This window comes from Equus przewalskii, chromosome 1 (assembly GCF_037783145.1).
Source record: "Equus przewalskii isolate Varuska chromosome 1, EquPr2, whole genome shotgun sequence".
Lineage (NCBI taxonomy): Eukaryota > Metazoa > Chordata > Mammalia > Perissodactyla > Equidae > Equus > Equus przewalskii.
Window position 1 is genome coordinate 81,164,559 of NC_091831.1, and position 24,836 is coordinate 81,189,394.

Genomic DNA, 24,836 nt, shown 5'->3' on the forward strand with positions numbered 1-24,836 from the left:
AAATAGCCCAGTTGTCTATCAGCAGAAGAATGAATAAACAAATTGTGGTATATTCATACAATAAAACAAAATAATAAAAGGGAACAAGATCACTGATACACACAACATAGATGCATCTCAAAAACATTGTGCTAAGAAAGAAAATCCTAACACTAAACAGTGTGTATCATATATTTCCAATATATGAAGTTTTACAAGAGGCAAAGCTAACCTGTGGTAGAAAAGATTTTGAAACAATGGTAGTCTCTCAGGTGTAGGGGCAGGAGTTGGCTGGGATGGGGCATGAAGGAACTTTCTAGGGTGATGGGAATACCCTTTATCTTGATAGGGATTTGGGTTATGCAGGTGAATGCATTTGTAAAATCTCATTGAATGATACACTAAGATTAGTTTATTTCATTGAGTGTAAATTTTACCTCAAAAGAAAAACACCTGTAAACAAATATTAAACTATATTTATATGCAGGTTAAAGTGATCAGAAGTGAAATGTACTTCTGCCCCCAACTTACTTCAAAATGCACTGAAAGCGGATTGATGGATGGATAGATATGTGACAAAAGTACATGTAGTAAAATGTTAGTTGTAGTGAGTATCTGGGTGTTCATTGTATAGTTATTTTCACTTTGCAGTATTTTTTGAAATTTTTCATGTTAGGAAAAATGCTTACCATCAATTGAGAATAGTTAAAAAATTATTGTACATCCATCCTACAGAATACTGTATAGCATCATTCTGTTGCATGGAAAGACTTCTAAGCCTTTCTCTTAAGGCAAAAAACAAGTTGCAGGAAAATATAGTATACCATTTAGTTAAAAAATTAACAAAACAGCTAAGTTTCTGCATGCACGTATATATAAATGTTTGGAAGAAGTCTGAGAAGGAGACATGCATCTGTTTATGTCCGAGAAGTTGTTTGGAACTGGGAATTTGTAGTCAAGGAGAGCTTTGACTTCATCTGGATTATTTGACATTTTTAAGGCAAGAATGCATTCACGTATTGCTTAAAAATTGATAGAAGAAAAGGGTTAAAGGCTCTTAATAAAAGGGCTTGAACACGTGGGAATAAAGAGTTCAACATCATTAGTAATCAAAGAAACATTAAAATAATAGTGAAGTGTCATTTTAGCCTATCAAATTGCAAATATAACAAGAATGTGAGAATGCACAGTATTAGTAAGGAATGGAGTTGAATACTTTCTTATACAGCACCAGAATATCCACTGATAGAACTTTTCTGGAAGGTGACTGGACAGCATACAGCAAAAGCCTTAAAAAAAAATCCTATGGTTTTTGATACAGCATTTTCGCTTGTAGAGATATTCAAACAGATGCACAAAGATGCATGTACAAGGATATTCATTGCAATGGTAATTATAATAGTGGAAAATTGACAACCACCTATAAATCTATCATTAGAAAATTGGGGAAATAAATTTTGGTGCTTCCAAATGGTAGAATAATACCCAGCTATTAAAAATGGTGATGTAGCAAAGAACTCACACAACTCAACAATAAAAAATCAAACAACCCAATTACGAAATGAGCAGGGGACATGAACAGACATTTCTCCAAAGAAGATATATGGATGGCCAATAGACACATGAAAAGATGCTCATCATCACTAATCAGCAGGGAAATCCAAATCAAAACTACACTAAGATATCACCTTACACCTGTTAGAATGGCAAAAATATCCAAAACCAAGAGTGACAAATGTTGGAGAGGCTGTGGAGAAAGGGGAACCCTCATACACTGTTGGTGGGAATGCAAACTGGTGCAACCACTATGGAAAACAGTATGGAGATTCCTCAAAAAGTTAAGAATAGAAATACCTTATGACCCAGCCATCCCACTACTGGGTATCTAGCCTAAGAACCTGAAATCAGCAATTCCAAAAGTTCCATGCACCCCTATGTTCATCGCAGCATTATTCACAATAGCCAAGTCATGGAACCAACCTAAGTGCCCAGCAACTGATGATTGGATAAAAAAGATGTGGTATATATATGCAATGGAATACTACTCAGCCATAAAAAAGGACAAAGTCGTCCCATTCACAACAACATGGATACCTTGAGAGTATTATGTTGAGTGAAATAAGCCAGACAGAGAAAGACGAACTCTGTATTACTCCACTCATAGGTGGTGGTTAACATATGGACAAAGAGAACTGATCGGTGGTTGCCAGGGGAAAGGGGGGTGGGGGGAGGGCACTAGGGGTGAAGTGGTGTACCTACAACATGACTCATAATGATGTACAACTGTAATTTCACAAGGATGTTAACTTTCATAACCTTAATTAAAAAATGGTGATGTAGGATTCTATTTATTTACATGGGGAATTGTCCACTATGTAAATGAAAACAAGATGCAAACTTTAATAGATAGTAGCCTGGAAGGATATATCCCAAAATGTTAGCAGGATATCTTGATAGTGGGTATATGGGTGATATTTATTTTCATTTTGTTTATGTTAATTTTCTACAGTGAAAATGCATCACTTGTTAAAAAACATTTTGGTTCTTGTGATGTTTATGAAGACTATATAGCAAAGTGGCCAGTTCTTTGTTGTCATATTAGATGAAAAAAATATACAAAGTTGTTTGAGCAACATGATTTCAAGTGATTTTTTCTGTGTGAGAAGAAAAACAAACACCTAAGTGTAACAAACACTGAAATGGTTATATTAACTTCAGAATCATAGGATTATGAGTTTTTTCCTCTTCCCTATTTAGATTTTGGGGTGATATACTTTTCATATTGAAAATTTTTGTTTTTTGAGGAAGATTAGCCCTGAGCTAACTGCTACCAATCCTCCTCTTTTTCTCTGAGAAAGTCTGGTCCTGAGCTAACATCGTGCTCATCTTCCTCTACTTTATATGTGGGACACCTACCACAGCATGGCGTGCCAAGCTGTGCCATGTCTGCACCCAGAATCTGAACCGGCTAACCCCGGGCCGCCAAAGTGGAACGTGCACACTTAACTGCTGCACCACCGGGCTGGCTCCTGAAAATTGTTTAATAAAATTTAATGTTCTATATCTTTTATATAAAATTTTTTGAAAATTCCTATTAAAGAAGAGTGTTAGTAACTTTTCAAAATTTCACCAGTATCTAATTAGGTTTACACCAATAGATAAAATGTAGAGGCTTGAGGTGTTTATTGTATTTGTTGATTTGTGATTGGTCACTATTTAAAAGCTGTCTGCAAGGCTGGCCCAGTGGCGTAGTCGTTAAGTTCACTTGCTCTGCTTCGGTGGCCTGGCGTTCGGAGGTTTGGATCCTGAGCTTGGACCTAGCACCGCTTGTCAAACCACACTGTGGTGGCTTCCCACATAAAATAGAGGAAGACTGGCACAGATGTTAGCTCAGTGACAATCTTCCTCAAGCAAAAAGAGGAAGATTGGCAACAGACGTTAGCTCAGAGCCAATCTTCCTCACATATGCCCAAAAAAAGCTGTTTGCTATGAACTGTTTGAAGAAGCAGATCTATGGAAGTGTCCTCATTTATTAAAATACACTAGTTTTCTGATTTTACCAGCTATAGGTTTCACTTATTCACTCAAAGTTCAGTAGTAAATATTTAGTACTTTCCGTCTGTCAGGTACTGCAGTTAGTAATGTATGATTATGTCTTTAGTATTAGAGCATAGGTCACAGATTGTTTTAGTTGATCAAGTATTCTAAGAAAGAAGAAATAAGTAAACTCTTCTGTTTGTATGCTTCTAGATATTGAAATTATTTATAACGTTCTGACATTTGACAAATTTAGTTACTGGATTTTAGTGGTTTGTCCATGTTTCTCTCTGCTGATAGGAGAAAGAAAGATAGCTTCTCCATGGTCACTGACGAGATTGCAGTAATTACTATCCTTCAAGGTTGGGCTGATGTATTGGGGGGGTCACAGAAAGAGCACAGGGCTTTCTGCTGTGAGATTCATGAGGTCAGTGATCACGGCTGTGATTGTTTATGGTTCTGTCTTCATTCCTGGCACAGTGTCTGGCACATAATAGATACTCAAATATTTGTTTACTGGCCAATTGAATGAATGAACAGATCTGTAGTCTAAAGAGAGGAAAAGGGCAAAATAGCATTATAATTTTGAAACTCATTGTATCAATTCTGGGTGAAATATACACATAAGGAATTTTTGGGACTAGAATAAAAGGTCATTATCTACACACATGCACAGACATATGCACAGAAACACTTGCTACATGTAATTATGCAGGCTATCCAGTAGGGCTCTTCTTGTGGGAGAATTTAATGAAACTTTCTTTTTTACCGTCATGTAAATGCTTATTCTTCATCATCATCATCATCATCATCATTATAATAACATAATATATATATTATAAATAAATGCTTATTTATTATTTAAGGCTCTTCCCTCTCTTAAAGTTAAGAAATGATTTACATTTAAAAATGTTTGCTACTTACATCTGGGTTTGCATTGTAGAGATTAATAAATTAGAGATTAATAAATAGTAAATTTGTAAAAAGTAAGGTTACATAAAGATACTAATAATATGTGAGAGGGCATAAGAGAGGGCTAGTTCTTTAAATTATGCATTCCATCTCAAACAGTAGTTGGATCACTTTTTTTATGTTTTCATTTGTGTTTCCAAAGCAACATTAGACATAGGTCTGAAATGCTGATAGTTGTGAAGTCCAGTGTAGTAACGTTTCATCAGATAAATAAATTTTATCAAATAAATAACTTTTAAAGCTTGTGACAGTCAGCAAAGCATGGCAGCAGCTACTCATATGTCAATTTTAAAAGACAAGGACAGGTACCCAAAGGAGAAGAAGCTGTCAGCCTATTTAGACACTTAAGGTTAAATGTCTTAAGGTTAAAAATGCTTGGATAGACACTTCTCCCTATCCCTTTTGCTAAATACAGGACACTGTATAAGCGTAAGAAGACTCTGAAAGGTGGAGAGAAGACTGACCAGCTAGGGTCTGTGGGCCCTCAGGAAGACACTGCACCAGGGTGGTATCAGCAGAGGCCTGGTGGGCAGCCTGAACTCTCACACCCACCCAGCAGTATCAAGATGCCTCTCCCACTCTTTGCCCTGGGAGCCAACAAAGGTGGACTAGAGAATCTGAGTTTCCACTCCTAACTGGCAATAATGGGGTGGCTGTCCCCTTCCACTGTCACAGAAGGCTTGCTAAAACAAGATTTAAATAAGATCCAAAGTCTTATAATACCCCAAATAACCAGATTCAATCAAAAATCATTCATCACCAAGAACCAAGAAAATCTCAACTGAAATGAGAAAAGACAATCAACGGATGCTGGCCATGAGATACAGATGTTAGAATTATCTGTGGCACAATATTTTTGAAAGACTAAAAGAAATGAACTGTCAACTGAGAATTCCATATCCAGTGAAAATATCCTTCAAGAATGAAAGGGAACCATGGCATTCTCAGATGAAGGAAAGGAAGAGAATTTGTCATTAGTCGACCTGTCCCAAAAGAATGTCCAAAGGAAGTCAAGTAAGTTTGGAAATAACTTTTTACCAGAAACTAAAAAAATTTTTTATTAGTTATTATGCCAAGGTGCTAGGGAAGTAGCTTGGATCCTACTCAGAACATAAAGTGCATATGCCGTTGGCAGAAGTCCTCAGAGACAGGAGTGTGGCCATATCTGAGTGAGATTCTACAAGGTCTAGCACTTAGTGTTACCCTCCGGATTAGGATTTACACATCCCATGAAGGATTTCTTCAGAGTCCAAATCACTGGATGTCAAAGCAAAGAGTGGCTACGATACATGCGTTGAATTCATAGTTCCATTGTACAGAGGGAAGATATGCTACCTACTTGCTTAATAGATGAACTACTTCTTTCTCCCGAAAGTGCCAGAACAATGGCTTAGAGGATCAGAAAAGACCAATTCCAGATTGGAATGGTGCACAATCAATGTTGATTTATAATCAGGTTTGTTTATTAAGTAGTAATTGACTTAACCACCCAACCTAAAGGAATTTCTTGAAACAAAGGAAACGATAGAAGATGGAATCGTTGAACATCAGGAAGGAATAAAGAACAAGAGAAAGAGTAAAAATATAATTTTTCTTCTTGAGTATTCTAAATTATGTTTGACATTTTCTCTTTCACTTTTTAAAAAAATTACAATACTGTCAAATGTGGTTCTCAATCTATATAGGGAAATATTGAATAAAATTATATTATAAATAGAGGAGGGGAAAGGAACTTAAAGAAAGGTAAAGTTTCTGTACTTTACTGGAGCTGGTAAAAAGTTGACCCCTGGAAACAGTGATAAGTTATATATAATGTAATGCCTAGAACAGCCAGTAAAAAAAAATCTATTCAAAGAGGTGTACTCAAAAACACTCTAGATAAATAAAAATGAAATTTTAAAATATGCTCAAGTGACCCACAGGAATGAAGGGAAAAGAAAATCAGAGTGAATGTAAATTATCTTTGTTAATTTTTCTGTTTACACACATACCCCATCCAGCTGCAGATAGACAAATGAATGTTCTTTTATTTCAGGTTAGCTCCTGATAGCAAAGGAAGTCTATAGATATTTGTAAAGAGTCTGTATCCTCATCAATCCCAAACATTGGTCACAAAGGAAAGTGGGGAGAGCCGTTTAGTAGAGGCCAGAACACTTGGGTTCTAGTTCTGATTTAATTGCTAATTGACCTTCTCAATCTAGGATGATCAGATAACCTCCTTGGCCCCAGTTTTCTTTTCTCTGTAGAGACCTCTTCTAGTTCAAATGTGATTTCAGATAGATAAATGCTTTACTTTGATCCTGACTGTGTATGTAGTATCTCTAAATTAGAGTGTTTTCATTTTCAATACTTTTAAAGGAATAACCCTGGTGTTTAGAGAGAAATTGGATTAAAAGGCCCAAAGTAATTTTGAAAGCCTTGTGGAGATGGGAAATTATAGAAGACAAAAATGGACCATGAATGTCATCTTTGTTGTACTTTAAATTATGATATGGGAATTGTGGTTTTAACTTCCCAAGGGTGCCTGGAAATGGAAAAGTGTAAGGTCATCAGACTTAGTACCCAGTAGGTTAGATTTGACACACATAATATGGTCTGAAATAATTAGTGTGGCTTTGATGGTGATTTGTTTAAGTTTCAGACTGTTGAAGCTAGATGGGTCCTTGAGGGCGTCTCAGAAGTCCTTGGTGGTCTGGCAGCTTTTGGTTGACGTAACCAAGGGCAGAATGTACTGTTTTTCATTTGCAAGTGTTTTATTCGTTGTGAATGCTGACGTGAGAGATATTTCATATTTGGGATGCTTAATTCATTTTCAGAGGGCATTAAGGTGAATTACATACATTTGGAAATGAGTTTGTAAGTTCTTTAGTGCACCCTGTTCATGTGCTCGTACATGTTTGATGATGCTGATAATGTGCTTTATTATGGGATCCTACGAAAAGCAGATATGTAGTTTAATTTCATAACAAACATTTGTTCGTTGGTAATTATTCACCAATAACGTATTTTATTGGTTTTCAGGTACTTGAAGAAGCAGAAGCTCAACATTTATATCAGTCCATTTTGCCTGATATGGTGAAAATTGCACTGTGTCTGCCAAATATTTGCACCCAGGTTGGTGGAAATAACTTCTTCCTCAGTAGCTTCCTTGAGACTCAGAATTGAATTTCCTTTAAACTCTAGTGGCTAAGGTCAAAGAGAGAGAAGGGAAACAGTTTTTGCCAGAGTATGATGATTTTGCTATACTAAAGAAACGGTTAGAGGCTGGAGAGAAGGCTGCAAAAGGACATTAAAAATGCAGCATTCAATTTCTGAGCTTCAGTTTACACTGTTGATGTTTGCTTGCTCACATTTCTTTTTCTCTTTTTTGTTTAAACAATCTCTAACTTAAAAAAAAGTGGCCATTATTTCAAAACATTCTAATGGATTTAGAACATTTTACCTTGAAAATGGCTTAATACTGCCCACTCCCTACCCCCTCCCCCAAAGCGGTATATTGTATAACAAGTGAGCTTTCTTGGTACTTTATTAACTTTTAAAAAATGAAAGAAAAGATCTGGTATTATTTCATTTTGTTTGGAGTGTATTATTTATTTCTATGTAACAATCTCAAAATTTAGTGGTTCAAAACAACAAGCATTTAGTATCTCACAGTTTCTGTCGGTCGGGAATTCGGGAGCAGCTTAGCTGGGTGGTCCTGGCCCAGGGTCTCTCTTGAGGTTGCAGGCAGGATGTAGGCGAGGGCTGCAGTCCTCTGAAGGTTTGACTGAGAAGGAAGAGCCGCTTCCAAGCTGGCTCACTCACATGGCAGTTGGCAGAAGGCCTCAATTTCTTGTCATCTGCCTCTCCGTGGGCAAGGCCTCATGACAGGGTTGCTAACTTCCCCAAAACAAGCCACGCAAAGGAGAGAGCAAGGAAATGGCAGTGCCTTTTTTACGATAGTTTCTGAGGGTACCCACTCTCTTCCACTGTTTTTTTTTCGTTGGAAATTAGTCACTAAATCTAGCGCACACTCAAGGAGGGGATAATTAGGCTCTGCCTCTTAAAGGAAGGAGTGTCAAAGAGTGTGTGGACATATTTTCAAACCACCTGAAGAGGTTGTTGGTTTGTTCTTCATAATTTTATTCCCATGCGTCTCACAACAGTGGTTTGAATTTGCCTTTGTCTTTTTTTTTAAAGATTGGCACCTGAGCTAACAACTGTTGCCAATCTTCTTTTTTTTTTCCCTTCTTCTCCCCACAGCCCCCCAGTACATAGTTGTACATTCTAGTTGTAGGTCCTTCTAGATTTGCTTTGTGGGACACCACCTCAGCATGGCCTGACGAGCAGTGCCATGTCTGCGCCCAGGATCTGAACTGGTGAAACCCTGGGCCACCGAAGCAGAGCACCTGAACTTAACCACAGGGCCACGGGGCTGTCTCCTTGCCACATGGAGGCTATCCAGGGTTCTGCTAATACTGTTGCTCCACAGGGGCCCTAGGGACATTTTGGGTGAACAATTTCTGGGTGGTCCCACACATTGCAGTCTGTCACTGAGACACCCCAAAACCCACAAGCACAGTCGTTGGGGCAACTAAAAAACATGTCCAGGTGCCTGAAGGCCATGCCACCTTCAATTGAGAACCACTGAATGTTTTTCATCATGCCATATTTTTAGTATTTTACTGTCATATTTCCAATTTTATTTCACCTCATTAGTGCATTGTATCTGAGATAAGTTTTTCTATTGGGCAGGGAAAATGTATTTTAAAACTCATCCTCTTCTTGTTTATGTTGAACGTTATTTGCTTAATTATGTTTTGTGTTCATTCTTTTCCCATTCCCTCCTTGCTTTTCCCCTTACCTAGTAAAGTTTCTCACTACCTCTTAGGCTCTGCCTAACTTTTACTTCCCCTGTGCAGCCTTCCCTACCTCCGCCAGCCAAAGTTAATCTGTCCTGGAGTGCTCAAATCGTATTTAGCACATCATTTTGTAATTTATGTCTTATCTCCTCCTGGTGAGTTAAATTGCATATATTGTTATTTAATGAATTTATCACATTAACATTCTTTAGGCCAAATCTAAAAAGTAAATTTTAGATTTATAAAAAGGAAATTAAAGGAAACAAATTTTGTACATGAACTTTTTGAAAGATCTTGGTTCATATTATCCAGTCATTTATTTTATTCATCTAGCTGAGCACTTTATGAAAAGATTTACAATCTCTAGTTTTCCCCGAGTAGGAGCTTTCAGGCATTTCTCCTCACCAAGAGAACAGAAATCGTTTATTCTATTTAAAATTATATTATTTGGTTATTTGGAGGACAAGAAATGTTTATGTTTAAAGTCCATTAAGCCTAAAAATATCACCATTAATTTTTAAAATCATTTTTGTAGATAACTGGGTAAATGGTAGTTAAAAACTCATTTCTTACTAAAATCAAGTAACAGTTTGCTTTAAGCCATTGACTCATTGTCACCTTTTCTAAACTCATTGCTGGGTTTTAAATAAATGTGTGGGATGGGTAAAGAAGATCAATATGAGCTCTCTATTTCCTCCTTCTTAGAGATGGTAATCACTAAGGCCTAAAAGGAGAGAGAATTTTGGATACCAAAGTGAAAATAAGTTCTTTACATTTCCCTTGTTTACCTTTGTATTTTCCGAAGAGAAATAGTTGAAATGCAAGTTTAACCTTATCTTTTTCTAGCAAACTCTTATTCTAGCAGTGATGTGTATTTTCTGTTACTTTTGAGTGTTGATTCTGAGAGTTGATCAAACTGTTCTCTATGCATCCTGGTTTGAGATTAATACAGTTATCCAGGATTCTTAGTTCTGGGTCTTATTGAAAGGGAGAAGGAGAAGCACCTCTAGATATTATGTTGGGCCATTTTGAAACTTAACAACTGATGTGGAAACTGGCAGTTGGTCTTTGGCTTTACTCTCATGTCTTTAAAAACATGTAGTTTAAGGGGCTGGCCCCGTGGCCGAGTGGTTAAGTTCGCGCGCTCCGCTGTAGGCGGCCCAGTGTTTCGTTAGTTCAAATCCTGGGCGCGGACATGGCACTGCTCATCAGACCACGCTGAGGCAGCGTCCCACATGCCACAACTAGAAGAACCCACAACGAAGAATACACAACTATGTACCGGGGGGGCTTTGGGGAGAAAAAGGAAAAAATTAAAAAAAAATCTTTAAAAAAACAAAAAAAACATGTAGTTTAAACATTTAAAATAAATAAAACCTACTGAACACAGTACTCAGGTCCTGTGGATTATACTGAAAGTAAAAGGTCAGTGAATTTCGGATTGATATAACTAGAAGATATTTCAGACATAAGACATTTGAAGGAAAAATGTCCTACATCTTCCTTAATTTGGAATGATTATGTAGGAAATGGCTGTCTTCTTACAAGTTAAACATAAATCTGTATACACATGTGCCATTAATTGCTTTAATAAAATTAGATTTGGGTCTCATAAAGAAATTGTCTGTGAATTGTTACTCAGAATTAGAGGGAAAAGACTCACTTATTGAAATATTTTCCTTAGGTCATTTTATTTAGAACTGAAATAGAAAAATTACAGTGTCCAACCATCTTTAATATAAGTGAGAACAGAATTTAGCATATGCAATAATAACTAAACTCAACATTGCCTTTTTCTCTTTCGTCCTTTGTTTTAATTTTCATTACATAGATAATGTGTTTTTATTTTCTTACTTGCTAAAGCAATCTTGTTTTTCACTAATAAGTAATGTTTTGTGTTCTCTTCACTATCGTTATTATTGACTAGAAACCTGCAGTTTGTCAAACACCTACATTTTTCCAATGATCCTTGATGAACTGCCCTTGACTTCAACAGTATTGCTGATTTAAGGATTTAAGAGTGGCCTGAAATTATTCCTGCCTTAATTTAGCAAATGCAATTTGGTGCCTCTGCTTTTGAAATTGCTAAACTAATTATTGCTCATCTTGTCTGTATTTTTTGTTTCCTCTATCAGCCAATACCACTCCTGAAACAGAAGATGAATCATTCCATCACAATGTCACAGGAACAGATTGCCAGTCTTTTAGCTAATGCTTTCTTCTGCACGTTTCCACGGCGAAATGCTAAGATGAAATCAGAGTATTCTAGTTACCCGGACATTAACTTCAATCGGTATGTTTTCAGAGAACACCTCTTTAACAATGAAATAGAGAAGGGTGGAAGGAATTAATAATATTTATTGAGTGATTTGCCGTAGGCCAAACTTTTTGTGTACAATTATCTAATTTAATCTTTATAATATGTTGAGTTAAGTGATATTTTTGCCATTTTGCAGGTGAGATAAACGTTCACAGAGGTTATGCAAATTGTTTAGGATCCAGGAGCCAGTAAGTCTCAGAGCTGAGGTTTAATCTCAGGTCTCTCTTACTCTAAGGCCCACATTCTTTCCACCCTGTCGGATTGTCCTCCTCTGAGTGCCCTGGAGTTTTTATACTTGTTAGATGTGATTAGTCACAGGAACGTTTGTTGTATGTTATAATATTTGTATGCTGAAACAATGTTAAAGCTGAAGTACCAGTCCTCCTTTCTTGGAAGTATGAGTTTAAAGTTACAAGGCTGACTATCTTATGAGACTTGAAAAATATACTTATTAATATGAAAAGCAAAAGTGAAAGTTAACTTTAACTTTTTATAGACATGACTAATTTATCCATGTAATATTTTAAAAAGAAAATAAAAGAATGCTTAAATTATTTGACTAAAGTAATACATTTCAAAAGTATTGATAAAGTTTCAGATTCTAGCCATTTTCCCAAATGATAACTCTCTGTCATCTACACAAAACACACGTGTAAAATCTTGGCAAATAAGTATCATTTTTTTTCCTCTCTCCCACTCCCCCCTCCTAAACCTCTCTTTCTTTTTCCACCTGAGAATTATCTTTATTGGCAACTCTGAGTAGAATGTGAGTTTTCTTCCCTAGTGTCAGGAGAGGGCCTTCAGAAAATTGCTACAAAGTATGCTCCTCTTTCCCAGTAGGTTGAGTGTAATGTCCTCCTGCGCTACCTTCCTCTTATCCCCACTCCTGCCTCTGTGGGTGGGACAGTGTGGGCAGGGTGCAGAGTAAGAGGTGCAGTCAGGGAGCGAAGTCACAGTTTTGTATGCCGTTTTGTTTTTGTCTTCAAAGTTGCAGTAGTGTCACTTATATTAGTTTGCCCTTTTAATGTTGTTTCTTTTAAAACTTTTTATTTTGAATTAATTTTAGACGTGTAAGAAAGTTGCAAAAATAGTACCTGGAATTCCTGTGTACAACTCACCTAGCTTTACCCTTATGGTCACATTACTATGTAACCATACTATGTTGCCACAGTGAAATTATCAAAAGCAGGAAGTTAACATTGGTGTGATACTTTTAACTGAACTACAGACCTTATTTGAATTCCACCAGGTTTTTTACTGTATTTTTCTGTTCCAGGATCCTCCAAGTATCCCACGTTGCATTTAGTTTCCTTAGTCTCCTCCACCCCATTCCTTAGTTTTTCCTTTTCTTTCATGACTTTGACACTTTTGAAGACTGCTCATCAGTTATAGAATGTTACTTAGTCTGGGTTTCGCTGACATTTTTTCACAAATGGCGTAAAGTCATGCACTTTGGCAGGAGTATCACAGAACTCATGTTGTGTCCTTCTCAGTGCATCACGTGAGTGAACTCATGATGTGGATGTGTCTTCTTAGTAGTGATCACCTGACTCAGTAAGATGATGTCTGCTGGGTTTTCCACTGCATAATTACGATCTTTTCCTTTGGGATCAGTAAATATCTTGGGAGATCTGTTGACACTATACAAATGTTTTGCCTCACATTTCCCCCCCTAATTTTAGTATCCATTGGTGGATCTTGTCTGCAAACATTACTACTGTAGTATTTACTTAGTGTGATTTTTCTATTTCCCTCTTTCCTTCCACATTTATTAATTGGATTGTAAGGAAGAGCTATCCCTTTTCATTTTTTTATATCAGAATAGACTTACGGATATTTATTTTAGTCCGTCAGTTAAAATTTAACACTGTTATTTATTTTGCTGCTCAAATTATTCTAGCGTTGGCCACTAGGGCTCCTTCAGCTTGGCTTCTGTGTTCTTTTGACAAGCCCCCAACATTTGTTTTGAGCATTTTCTAACTTTCTGGCATCACAAGATATTTCAGGCTCATCTTATATTTTCCATGACGCGGCTTTGGAATCAACCATTTTTCCAAGGAAACTTGAACTTAAGATTTATTGGAGAATGGTATTTAGAGACCAAGATCTGGTGATAGTTGTGCTCATTGCTACTAGAGTGTCATGGTTTCAAGTGCCACTTACTTTTCTGACAACTCCAGAAGGCAGTGGAGAGATAGATTCACAGTTCTCTGCAGTGACGCAGAATTGTCATCCAAAGAGCGTTATTTTTAGCCTCTTGAAATGTAGAATGCTTTTCTCTCTTAAGATGAGAAAAATTCTAGGTCAGCTGGTTAGTACCTAATAAAAATTTTTATTAAAACTAAGCCACTTCAGTACATTTATTGTGTTTTATTTTATTTATTTGGTAAATGAAAGCATAGCAGATGATTTGAATGTAAGACTACTTTTAGACTGTAGTAATTCTTGGGCTATATTTTTAAGCCTTTCAAACATTAAAATATCAATGAAAATCTTTGTTATCACATATAGTACTCTCCATTATCAACACTAAGGAGGAGTGTAGCAACAAACAAAAAATGATGTCATCTTTGTAAGAGAATTTCTTTAAAATCTCAGCAACATTGTCCATTTTATATCATAGCCTGTTTGGTTGTGTAAATACCAGTTGTAAGGGGCATGTTTTTAACTTCTTTTTCAAAATCGGTGCATTAGCTAAGTTTGTTTGAGAATAGTATTTAGTCAGTTTAGTTCAAATATACAATGAGCAATTACAGTCTCTCCACAGCGTGTTAAGTGCCTTGGGGTACAAGAGAAAGGACAGGCCAGTTTCTGACTTCCGTGCCTTTCTCTCCTCCATGTGGCTTTTGTTCCTCCTTCAAGGCTCATTTCACGTATCACTGTTTCTGATAGCTCTGATCCTGCCAGGATAGGTTTGCTATTTCTCTGATTTCCTATGACAGCCTGTATGTACCTGTTATATAAAGGAGAGGTACACATTATTGTGACACTCTATTAGATAAGGATATAATTTAATAAAGGAAGCCTTCGTTGAGGAAATAACTTTTGAACTAAGCATGTGAAGGTAGGGAGGAGTTTTTACCAAGGAGGAAAGGAGAAGTGATTGCATTCTAGGCAGGGGGAACAGCATGTACAAAGGCACTATGGAGAGAAGCACACGACATGTCCAGGGACTGAGAGTAGACCAGTGTGGCTGTAGCACTGGAAGAAAAAGGAGAAGCTGCAAAAGTAGGTGGGGGCCTGTAGGCCATCCTTCGCAATAGGAGGAAGTCATTAAAGGAATTGATATGGGAGGATGGGAGGAAGCTGGTACATCTGCTCAGATTTACATTTTCTAAAGTTTGTTTTGACTACAGTGTGGGAACCACGTTGCAAAGGGGCCAGAGTACAATGATTTTACCCAGTTGGGAGGCTACTGTAATGTACCAGGAAAGAGAGGATGGTAGCTGGATAGTGTAGTGGTGGAGGTGGAGGTGTGGAGACATTTGAAGGGCAAGTCAGTGTGATGGTGAAGGACTGGATTGGCAGGTTGACAAAGAGGCATCCAGGGTACTTCCCAGGTTTGTGCCATCGGGCATGCGCCTTTAGCGCTCTCTACTTTTTCTACTGTACTGCCTACCCTACTTTGTTATCATTGCTTGTTTAATCCTTTCAGTGGGACAGAGATCATATCTTTCCTGTTCTTTGTTGTTTTCATAAAATCTCATGCATTGTAGGCCTTCATAAATCCTTGTTGAATGGATAAAAATAAATTTTACAGATGAAACATTTGAGAAATTAAGTGACTGGTTAGTGGCAGAGTCCTAGGACTGTAACGTACTCATCGTTCTCAGTCTGCTGTCTTACTTTTCAAACTGCATCTTATTCTTAGGAATTGGGAGATTTTTTGGTTTTTTTGGTGAGGAAGATTGGCCCTGAGCTAACATCTGTACGAGTCCTCCTCTATTTTGTATGTGGGACACTGCTACAGCATGGCTTGACGAGTAGTGTGTAGGTCCGTGCCTGGGATCCAAACACACGAACCATAGGCCGCTGAAGCAGAGCACACAAACTTAACTGCTATGCCACCAAGCCAGCCCCCAGATGTTTTATTTTTAAGCCACATATAATTAAAGTTTTTACCTTTAATTTCTTTAGTATTTGGGGTAAGATTGAGAGAAAACAAATAGCATTGGTATCTGCAATTGCAGTTGTATAAGGAACCTGTTTATTTAATACATATTTTTTTGCTTATTTGAGAAGTTATTTAAGAATTTTCTCTACTATACAAGTAGACTCACTAGTAGTTAAGGGCTATGCATCCCTCACAGGTTTTCTTTTTTAATATAGAAACGGAAATGGTCAAATTTTGTATGTAAGTAAAGAAGTGGAAATTTAATTTTGTAGAAATACAATTATCTGTTTCCATGAAGAGTATTATATTAATAATAAGGATTCTCCAAAGAGTAAATAGCCTCTCTGTTTTATTCAGAATAAGTATTTTTCAGCTCTAGGATCTGGCAGACATGCTGTAAATTATAAAATTTCTATCCAAAATTCAGAAGACAGTGGTTTTGGGGTTGTTATCCTGGTTTTTGGTTTTGGTAAGAAGTAGCTCTAATTAATAATGCTTTAGAATTAGTGTTTCAATGGCTACTTACGATTTGTTTTTGTGGAATGAGTAATCAGCTAGTGCATGTATCTCGATGGTCTCTAAGATAAACCTTTGATGTCTTAGTTACAAGCTTTCTCAATTACAGTTAAGTCAAACAGTTGTAAACTTCTTAAATTTTTAATTTTTTGGATAAGAACTGTGCATTCTCTTACTAAGTTAAGATTGTATCAGAAAGCCTCTTCTCTAAAAAATGTTATTTTTAAAAACAGTATTATGGGGGGACTGACCCAGTGGCTGAGTGGTTAAGTTCACATGCTCCACTGCAGCAGCCCAGGGTTTCGCTGGTTCGGATCCTAGGCGCGGACATGGCCCCGCTCGTCAGGCCACGTTGAGGCAGTGTCCCACATGCCACAACTAAAAGGACCTGCAACTAAGATATACAGCTATGTACAGGGGGTTGCAGGAGATAAAGCAGAAAAAAAAAGAGAAGAAGAAGAAGATTGGCAACAGTTGTTAGCTCAGGTGCCAATCTTATTAAAAAAAAAGACAATGGTATTATGGGTACTTTCAAACATTCTAAAAAATAAAGAGTACAGTATGGTGAACCCATATTTTAATCACCCAACTTCAATACTTAGCAGTTTGGATTTTTTTCTTCTGTTTTTCTCCTATCTAACCCCACATTTTTTTCATAGGATATTTTAAAGCAAATTCCAGACATGGTTTCGCTCATTAAGAATTCAATATTTAAACTCTTCACAGAGAACTTTAGTCCTACATCTTGGTTAAATGTTTATAGCACTTTCCTCAGAAAAGCTTAAGGTTCTCTGTGGATAACTATAAATATGCATTCCCCACCAGTAAAAAAAGAAAAAGCACAAGAAAGGGATAGAAAGTTAAGCGTGATTAGAATCAGCAATTGTAGATTTTAACAAGGAATAAAAAATTGTATATAGAATACAATCTCAATTATGTTAAAACATCTGTATCTATTAATATACTTCTGTGTTTACATCTGTACATATAGATGTATGAGCATGGAAAATAGACTGACAAGAAAATGCATCAAAATATGATTACCATTGACTGGTGAGAAAAACATTGAACACTTTCAGTTCATCTTTTTCTATATTTATCAGGTTGTTTATAATGAGTGTATATTACTTTTATAGTCAGAAGAAAATAGTTACTTAAGAGGAGGAACAAGCAACGATCAGAAATGGAGCAGAAGACAAAATTGATAAAAAGAGTGATGATTTTTGTAATTTGATTTTGCGAGTGGAATCCCACAGATTTTTTGAGCCTTTCTCGAAAAGCTAGTGTGGGTAGCTTCTTCCTTCCTAATTATAGCCCCGCAGACACCGTGTCATTACCTCCCTTCACCTTCACTTTTCCGTTCAGCATGTAAAAGAGACCCAAGCCCACAGGGCCCTCGGGCCGGGCACTTGCCACGCTGACAGTCTCCTTTTCCCAATAGTAAAATGGAACACGAGTTTGGGATGGCTGACAGGTAGAAGTCAAGGAGTCTTGGGAAGCCTTGGCTTCCATGACTTCTCATTTCCTGCCACCATTTATCAGAATTTATATTAATTTTAATATATGTTTTAATTTTAAAGCATCTTTGTTTTTCAGTTAAACTTCTGACAGGGGAATGCTCAGACTTCTTGTCAATGGCACCTTTATCTTTTTCATTGTTCATGGTTGTTTATCCTGAAGACTGAGCTGGTTGGCTCTGAGTGTCAGCATGTTAGGCTTGATGGGAAGTGAGGCTGAGCCATTTTTCTTAATGAAGGGACTATGGATTAGAACAATGTAAACATTTTATGTAAATGAGTGTTGATTTTTTTGCTGGGCATTAAGTAATGCCTTATTCCAGCCCAAGGACCTTTGCTTACTCAGCATTATCTGAAATTTTTTTTTGCATGAGAATATCTCTCAGTAACAATAGCTAATATTTATTAGGTACTTGCCATGTAACAGCCACTGTGCTATTGTTTTTTACTTAATCCTCACACCAATCTCACAAATTAGGTATTCGTGTTTTTCTCATGTTTCAGATGAGGAGGTGGAGGTTTATAGAGGGTAGATTACTTCACCAAGTTAACTGGTATAATTGGGATTCAAACTCAGTATATTGTCGGCCTCTAGAAGCTGTATCTCTTACCCCTTCTGCCATGCACCCCTCCCTTTGAATGAACTGGATTAATACTACTTACTGTGTAGCTAGTCAGAAATTCGAACTATCCTTAGAAATTCTTTTCTTTTTTTTTTTTTTTGAGGAAGATTAGCCCTGAGCTAACATCTGCTGCCAATCCTCCTCTTTTTGCTGAGGAAGACTGGCCCTGAGCTAACATCTGTGCCCATCTTCTTCTACTTTATATGTGGGATGCCCGCCACAGACAGCATGGCTTGACAAGCAGTGCGTGGGTCCTCACCCGGGATCCGAGCGGGAGAACCCTGGACTGCTGAAGCAGAACATGCAAACTTAACCGCTGCACCACTGGGCTGGCCCCACCTTAGAAATAATTCTTGATTTGGAAAACGAACCAAAGCCATTCATCAGCCCAGAGTGACCATGAGGGATGACCGTGAGCGATGTAAGCTCTCGGTATCCCAATAGCATTTTCACCAAATAAGAGTTTAAGTAGGTCTGTTGAAGATTTTAAATGAGGCATACTCTTATCTTCCTGGCTGATGGATGTTCTTTTGGTCACCAGAACACTGGGAATTAATTAAGGCAGGTAGAGCCTGTGGTAGTCTCCACAGTTGATTTAGGGAATCTCAGAAGCCAGGATGTCTGCACTTTCCTCACTGAGATCGTTTGTATGTTCATAAGCCTACACTAGCAAACAACAGCAACGATGACTATATGTGGTCAGTGATGCTGGCTGTTGACGGCTCATCTTGATTTCTGTGAATGGAAGTTTCTAGCTAGGGAAGGTTCTGTACTAATAGGTTCAGTGAGAGTAAATGACTTGTCAGCAGAACTGGGACTTGAACACTGTCTTCTGTTCAAACTCAGTGCTCTTTCGTTATGTCTCACTTTCTCTCAAGAGCAGAATGCTCCGAGAGCACTCCAGAAATGGAAAACAACCAACAGGTCCCCTTTTTTGTGTGGCTTGTGAAAGATCAAGTACCTAATTTGATGAGCCATTTGGTAAGCTGATTATGGAGCATTCTGTTGTTGTTCTGTTCTCTTTTTTGTCTAGTTGCTATTTATGATTTTAGTTTCTGGCAGTTGGGAGTTGTATGTGTGTGTGTATTTAGTCTTAAAAGAGCTATGGCTGTCTAGTCGATTGAATAAGAAAAATGGTAAGAGTATGTGGTAGGAGGCTGACGTCAGTAAATTGAATAAGTCTTCCTTTTTTTATTTATTGTTGTGTTCTTCCAGCCCTGCTTAGTTATGTTAAATACCCCTGACCTTTTCCCCTGCTTGCCTTTCTGGGCCTAAACATTCATATAAAGGCTTCCAATATGATTAGCATTGATGCTTCTGAGATTGCTTAGAAACTGATGGTCAGAGATTAATTGTGGGTTGCAGCAGTGGTCAGCCCAAGAGGCTTTTACATCTGCCTCTTCCCTGGATTGAAAATGCGGCTGGGGCCATATGGCAGAGTGCTGCACAGAAAAGCCAAGAACGACTTTCTGGCTGGGTTCCGGATGATCATTTGCTTCCATTTTAAAGTGGAGGTTATAGTGCTGTGGGTTTGATTTACTGTATACTAATGGGATTAATTCTTAACTTGAAATCACATGGGGGGGGTGTGTGTGTGTGTGTCTAGAATCCAATTCCAGTAATGTTATCAATATTCCATTCAGGGAAAGATCTTATTAAACTATGTTTCTCTTTATATGTATGGAGAGAAAAACACCAGTTAATAAATATCTGACCCTTGATGGACTTATTCCCTTGAAAATAAAAAATTTTGTTTAGAACAAAAGTGAGGTTGCCTGACTCACTTTTTCTATTTGCTTTCTTTAGTAATCGGTAATTATCATTCAGTTACATGCCAAAATGTCTTCCCTACATGCAGAGGGGTTATCATGGCCTAGGTTGTGTGCATGTTTACATGCATGCCTGCTGACTCAAAACCCAGGACTGGGAAATCTAAATTAAAAAAAAATTCATGTTCACAAGTTAAAAAATTGGTGATTGTTATTCTCTTTGGTTCTCTGTCTCTGTTTGTCTCTCTGAGTGTCTTTCACTCTGTGAGTTTCTGTCTCATACTCTCCCTCTGTCTCCAGCCAGATTTCTGTCAATCTCTTTCTCTTCTCTTTATCTTCCCTGCCCTGTCTTTCTGTGTCTCTTCCTTTCTCAGGCTCCATCCTCAGTCCTTCTGTCTTCTTCCTCTCTCTCTCAATGCTGTCCCTTAGATAGTACATCACTCTTGTAATGACTTTCATTCATGCTGTTTGCCTAGGTCTTTATGTTATTTTCACTTGCTTTCACACCAGGATAATTCATCTTATTTGGTGTTAGTACTTAAAATTTCACAACAAGGAAGTCAAGAATTAGCACAAGGGTTTTAAACCTGTTTCAGCTTCCCCAGCTTTCTCTCCCCCAACCCTCCTCCCCCCACCCCCATACACACACTTTCCTGCTCCATGGGAAGATGGGAAAGCATATTTGGTTACATAGTGATTTGGAACTAGGCTTGGAGCAACGGATAAGCAGAATACTTTTGGGATTCTGCTTGATTTGTACCTATTAGGTTTGGACCTGCAAAATAAACAGTGGTGCTCATTTGTTCGTAGTAGGTGATAACAACAGCCATTTAATCTTCCAGGAAAGTCCATATCACTAGGGTAATATACGTGATCCCAAGAGGCTCCTAAGGTTAATAATTTGTCATCATGGTTATGAAGTATGTGAACTTTTATGTGATTTTTCAAACCGCTGACTATGTTTATGTTTGGGGGAATTATTTCTTAAGGGCGACAGCCGTTTTCTCCTCACTAAGCACCAGCTCTACGGAAGAGGAGCTTTATTCCCTTAATTGAATTGTATAGTACATCAGTTCATCTCTAAGAATAGGTGGTGGCTGCCTTTATGTTCATACTGCGTCCTCTACTAAGTAGTAAACCTAGAAGGGGATTTTGCAATGGATCCCAAGGTATTCATTTAGTAAATCATATTTATTTGCCACACGATGTTTAATTAAACTGCCCAGTGACTTCTTCATTTTTACTGTCATTTTGATTTAAACAAACTCTGTTCTGGTTGACATATTGCGGAAGAAACCAAACTGAAACCTGCGCTCTCAAAGAGCCTTTCTTTTGGCAGGCAGCTGGATTTTAAGAGTATTTGTAATAAACATTTTAGAAAAATAAGTTCTTTTAGTTGAGTAAAAGTTATCACACAGGCACTCAAACTATTTTTAAGAATCAGTTTTTAACTTTGGTTAAAATACTTTCTGGCATTAGTATTCTTTTCAGGAAATAAGTATTCATATAAATTGTTTTCTCAGAAATTGGCCCTGAATACAGAATTTCAGATCATTGAAAACAGGATCATTTGAAATATGCATTTCCTTCCCTTTTCCTAATTCATTTCACTTGCTCAATAGAATTTTCTCATGGAATTAACTTTTTCCTCTCTGCATAGTTATATAAGCTTGCTTTTCTAATCATGAAAAATTTTACCCATTTTGGCACTTATTAAAGTGAATTTTTGCTTGAAGGGTTTCTGGTTTTAAAGCCAGAGTAGAGGCAGAGGAATAATACCTCATCATTTATAGCTACAGAATTTCTCTATAATTTTTAAATGCCTTTGGAAAGCTAGATCTTGTGCCCAAAAGCATGCTTTTGTGTTTGAAATCTTTTAGTGAACTACTTACTTAGGTCATATGCTGCCAAAGCCCTGCTTTTCTTTCCTCAGGATAAATTGCATTATGTGTTACCAATAACAATGCCACGTCATTTCAAAGAAAACTAAATTAAGTAGTGCAAGTCCAGGTTGCTGGGAACTAGATGTCATAGGGTAGGCACTGTTTTGGTTACCATGCAAAGGGTGTATTTGTTTAATTACCAAGGATTGGTCTGTCCACCAATATCTTGTCATACCCACTAGTCATTGTCCTCGTTGCTGCCCTCCCAACACAATCATGTGGATTTTTTTCAGATAACATTTTTGTTCAATCATTTAACTACCTACTAATATTATGAATTATAAATAGTGTTTGCCGTTGGGAAAATGATCGAGCATTAACTCACTGCCCTAATTGACTTTGGGGACCAGATGGTACCTTCTCCCTGGAGGAAGATAGATTGGAGAAACGCAGTTGTACGAGAGTACCATCTGACTTGAACAACTTTTGAGAAGCCTAGTTCTAGTTGGTTTCAGTCCTCTCCAGATGCCGTTTGAGTCCAAGTAGTGATCTGGTTCTCTGTCATTACAGAATTGCCTTCTGGAAGAATTATTTCTTTCATTACTTGGTAACTATATGGATTTAGTTTTTTGTGACTCATTAAGGCATCTTAAATCATCCTTCACCCTCCTTTATTTTTGGTCTCTTTCAGATTGTTTGAAGGACGTTCATCAAGGAAACCAGAGAAGCTTAAAACACTCTTCTGCTACTTTAGAAGAGTCACAGAGAAAAGTAAATTCCTTTCATTCTAACTATAATTTTTGTCACTGATGGAGACAGTTCAGATCAAGTGGGAGGTCAAAAACATTTTGTATTCAAAGTACACCTTTTCGCCAGACCACATTGAAACAACAATAATTCAATATTACACTCTAGATCTTGTGTGTATGTTATATATATACATAAATGTGTGCTATGAATGTGTATGGGTTTTATATACTCTGAAATTAGACCAATGTAACATACTCTAATGAGTTTTCATGAATAAAAACAGTAAATTAATACTTTCAAAAGAAAGTGTATTTTCTAGGAAATACATGTTGGGTGTTCTTATTTAAAGAAGCATTGACTATTAAATTAGTTCATTTGCAGAGATCAACCAACCCATCACTCTCTTTCTGTGCCCTCTTTACACCGTTCATAGAGGTCTTATAAAACAGAGGAAACAATGTCTGTCTTCCTCTGTTGGACCTCGACCATCTTGTTTTCCCAGAGGCTAATCACAGCATCTGAGGCGATAGTGGTAAATGTCTAACCAGTGCTGCTCTTGACCAACTAATAATAGATTGATATTATCACTCTTATCCTAGGAGCTGTGACCATGGACAAGTTTCATAACATCTCTAAGCCTCAGTTTCCTCATCTGTAAAAGAAAAGAATAATGATAAATTACTTCATAGAGTGGTTATAATTATTAAATGAGATGTTACCTGCTCAATGAATGTTAGCTATTATCAATGGGTAGCCTTTCCTGCAAGTTGATTATAAAGGAAACCAGAACATCTCAAAAGTTTGCTTTTGCTAAATATAGCAGGTCAACTCTGGTCCAGTGAAATGAGTTCTTTTCACTTCTGCTCGTCCAGATTGTGGATTCTTTTAAAACACATCATTGAATTGTTTAAAGGTCATTTTTCTCATATCATTCCTTTAGTAAGTAATCCCACATTATAATGTACTTGGCATTTTTTTCCCTTTGAATGTATTGCTATTGGACATTGTTCAGATTTTTGGAAGGAAATCAATTATCAGGATTTTGGTACTTAAGGGAAAAAATCATATGCTTTTTTGATAGAGGGTTATTTATTTCTTAGCTATCTATTTTTAGTTTGTGCTCGGTACTGAATGAAATATTAAGGAAAATGAAGGCTCACTTGGGCTTATGAGACAACCAAATTAGAATTTGTAATAATTTATTAGAAAGATGAGTATTTTTTTTGCTATTTTAAATCTAAATAGAATGAATTCCATTATTATACCTAAGTAATTCAGAGGTTACTTTTCTGTCCTTGGGGTCAAGTCATGGATGTCTTCTCTAGAAGCTAACTTGCCTTTCTAAGTTTTAGGATTTAAATACTTGGAGGGAAAAAGCTAACATTCTTTTTTTTTCAACCAAAAATTTATAGACCATGATAAGTATTAGGAATTAGGCTGAAAAAATAAATTGTAATTAAACATTTTATTTTCTGGCTTTTTCGCTGTACTTTAGTATTACTTTATTCATTGCACTTTAGCACTGTAATTTAGTATTTTGTAGAAATATAGTGAAACATGCTATAGGTTTTTAGGATGTAAAGCTATAGGCTTAAGGAGGAAGTACTAAGTGGAAAAAAAGCCATTGGCATTTGAAAATTCTGGAGTCTACTGAATAGAAACTATAGAAACCTATTTAAGGTACCATATTTCATCGAATCTAGGACATTGTAGATGGTAAGAAGTGCCATTATGTTATATACCACTAAGAAGGAAAAAACACTCAGGTCAGGGAGTCATAGGAGACCTCCCCTACAAAGCTGGTACACCACAGGTCTATACCCTTAGTCTAATGATAAATGAGAAATTAACCTGGCGATGCAGAAAAAGGACAAGGAAACTGCAAGTGTCAGCCTTGGCGTGGGGTAGGGAGGGGACAAACAAACCTCCCCTGAGAATTTGGACCACAAGCTCCAAGTTTGAGATCTGAAGTCATGCTACCCGTGTGATCCACAAAAGCTTGCAGAGGATTTAGT

At 37.1% G+C, this 24,836-nt stretch overlaps 1 protein-coding gene across 5 annotated transcripts in view; it reads left to right on the top strand.

The window, feature by feature from the left end:
• The window catches only part of PARG (poly(ADP-ribose) glycohydrolase), a 113,396-nt gene that overhangs the window by 40,826 nt on the left and 47,734 nt on the right, over positions 1 to 24,836 (top strand). For all 5 annotated transcript variants that reach the window (XR_011525167.1, XM_070569364.1, XM_070569374.1 and 2 more), the window contains 3 exons: positions 7,510 to 7,602; positions 11,465 to 11,622; positions 22,763 to 22,842. Coding sequence is in view for 4 of the 5 variants with exons in the window: in XM_070569364.1 (XP_070425465.1) it covers positions 7,510 to 7,602; positions 11,465 to 11,622; positions 22,763 to 22,842 (331 nt within the window). In the remaining variant the exon portion in view is untranslated. The remainder of the gene's footprint in view (positions 1 to 7,509; positions 7,603 to 11,464; positions 11,623 to 22,762; positions 22,843 to 24,836) is intronic.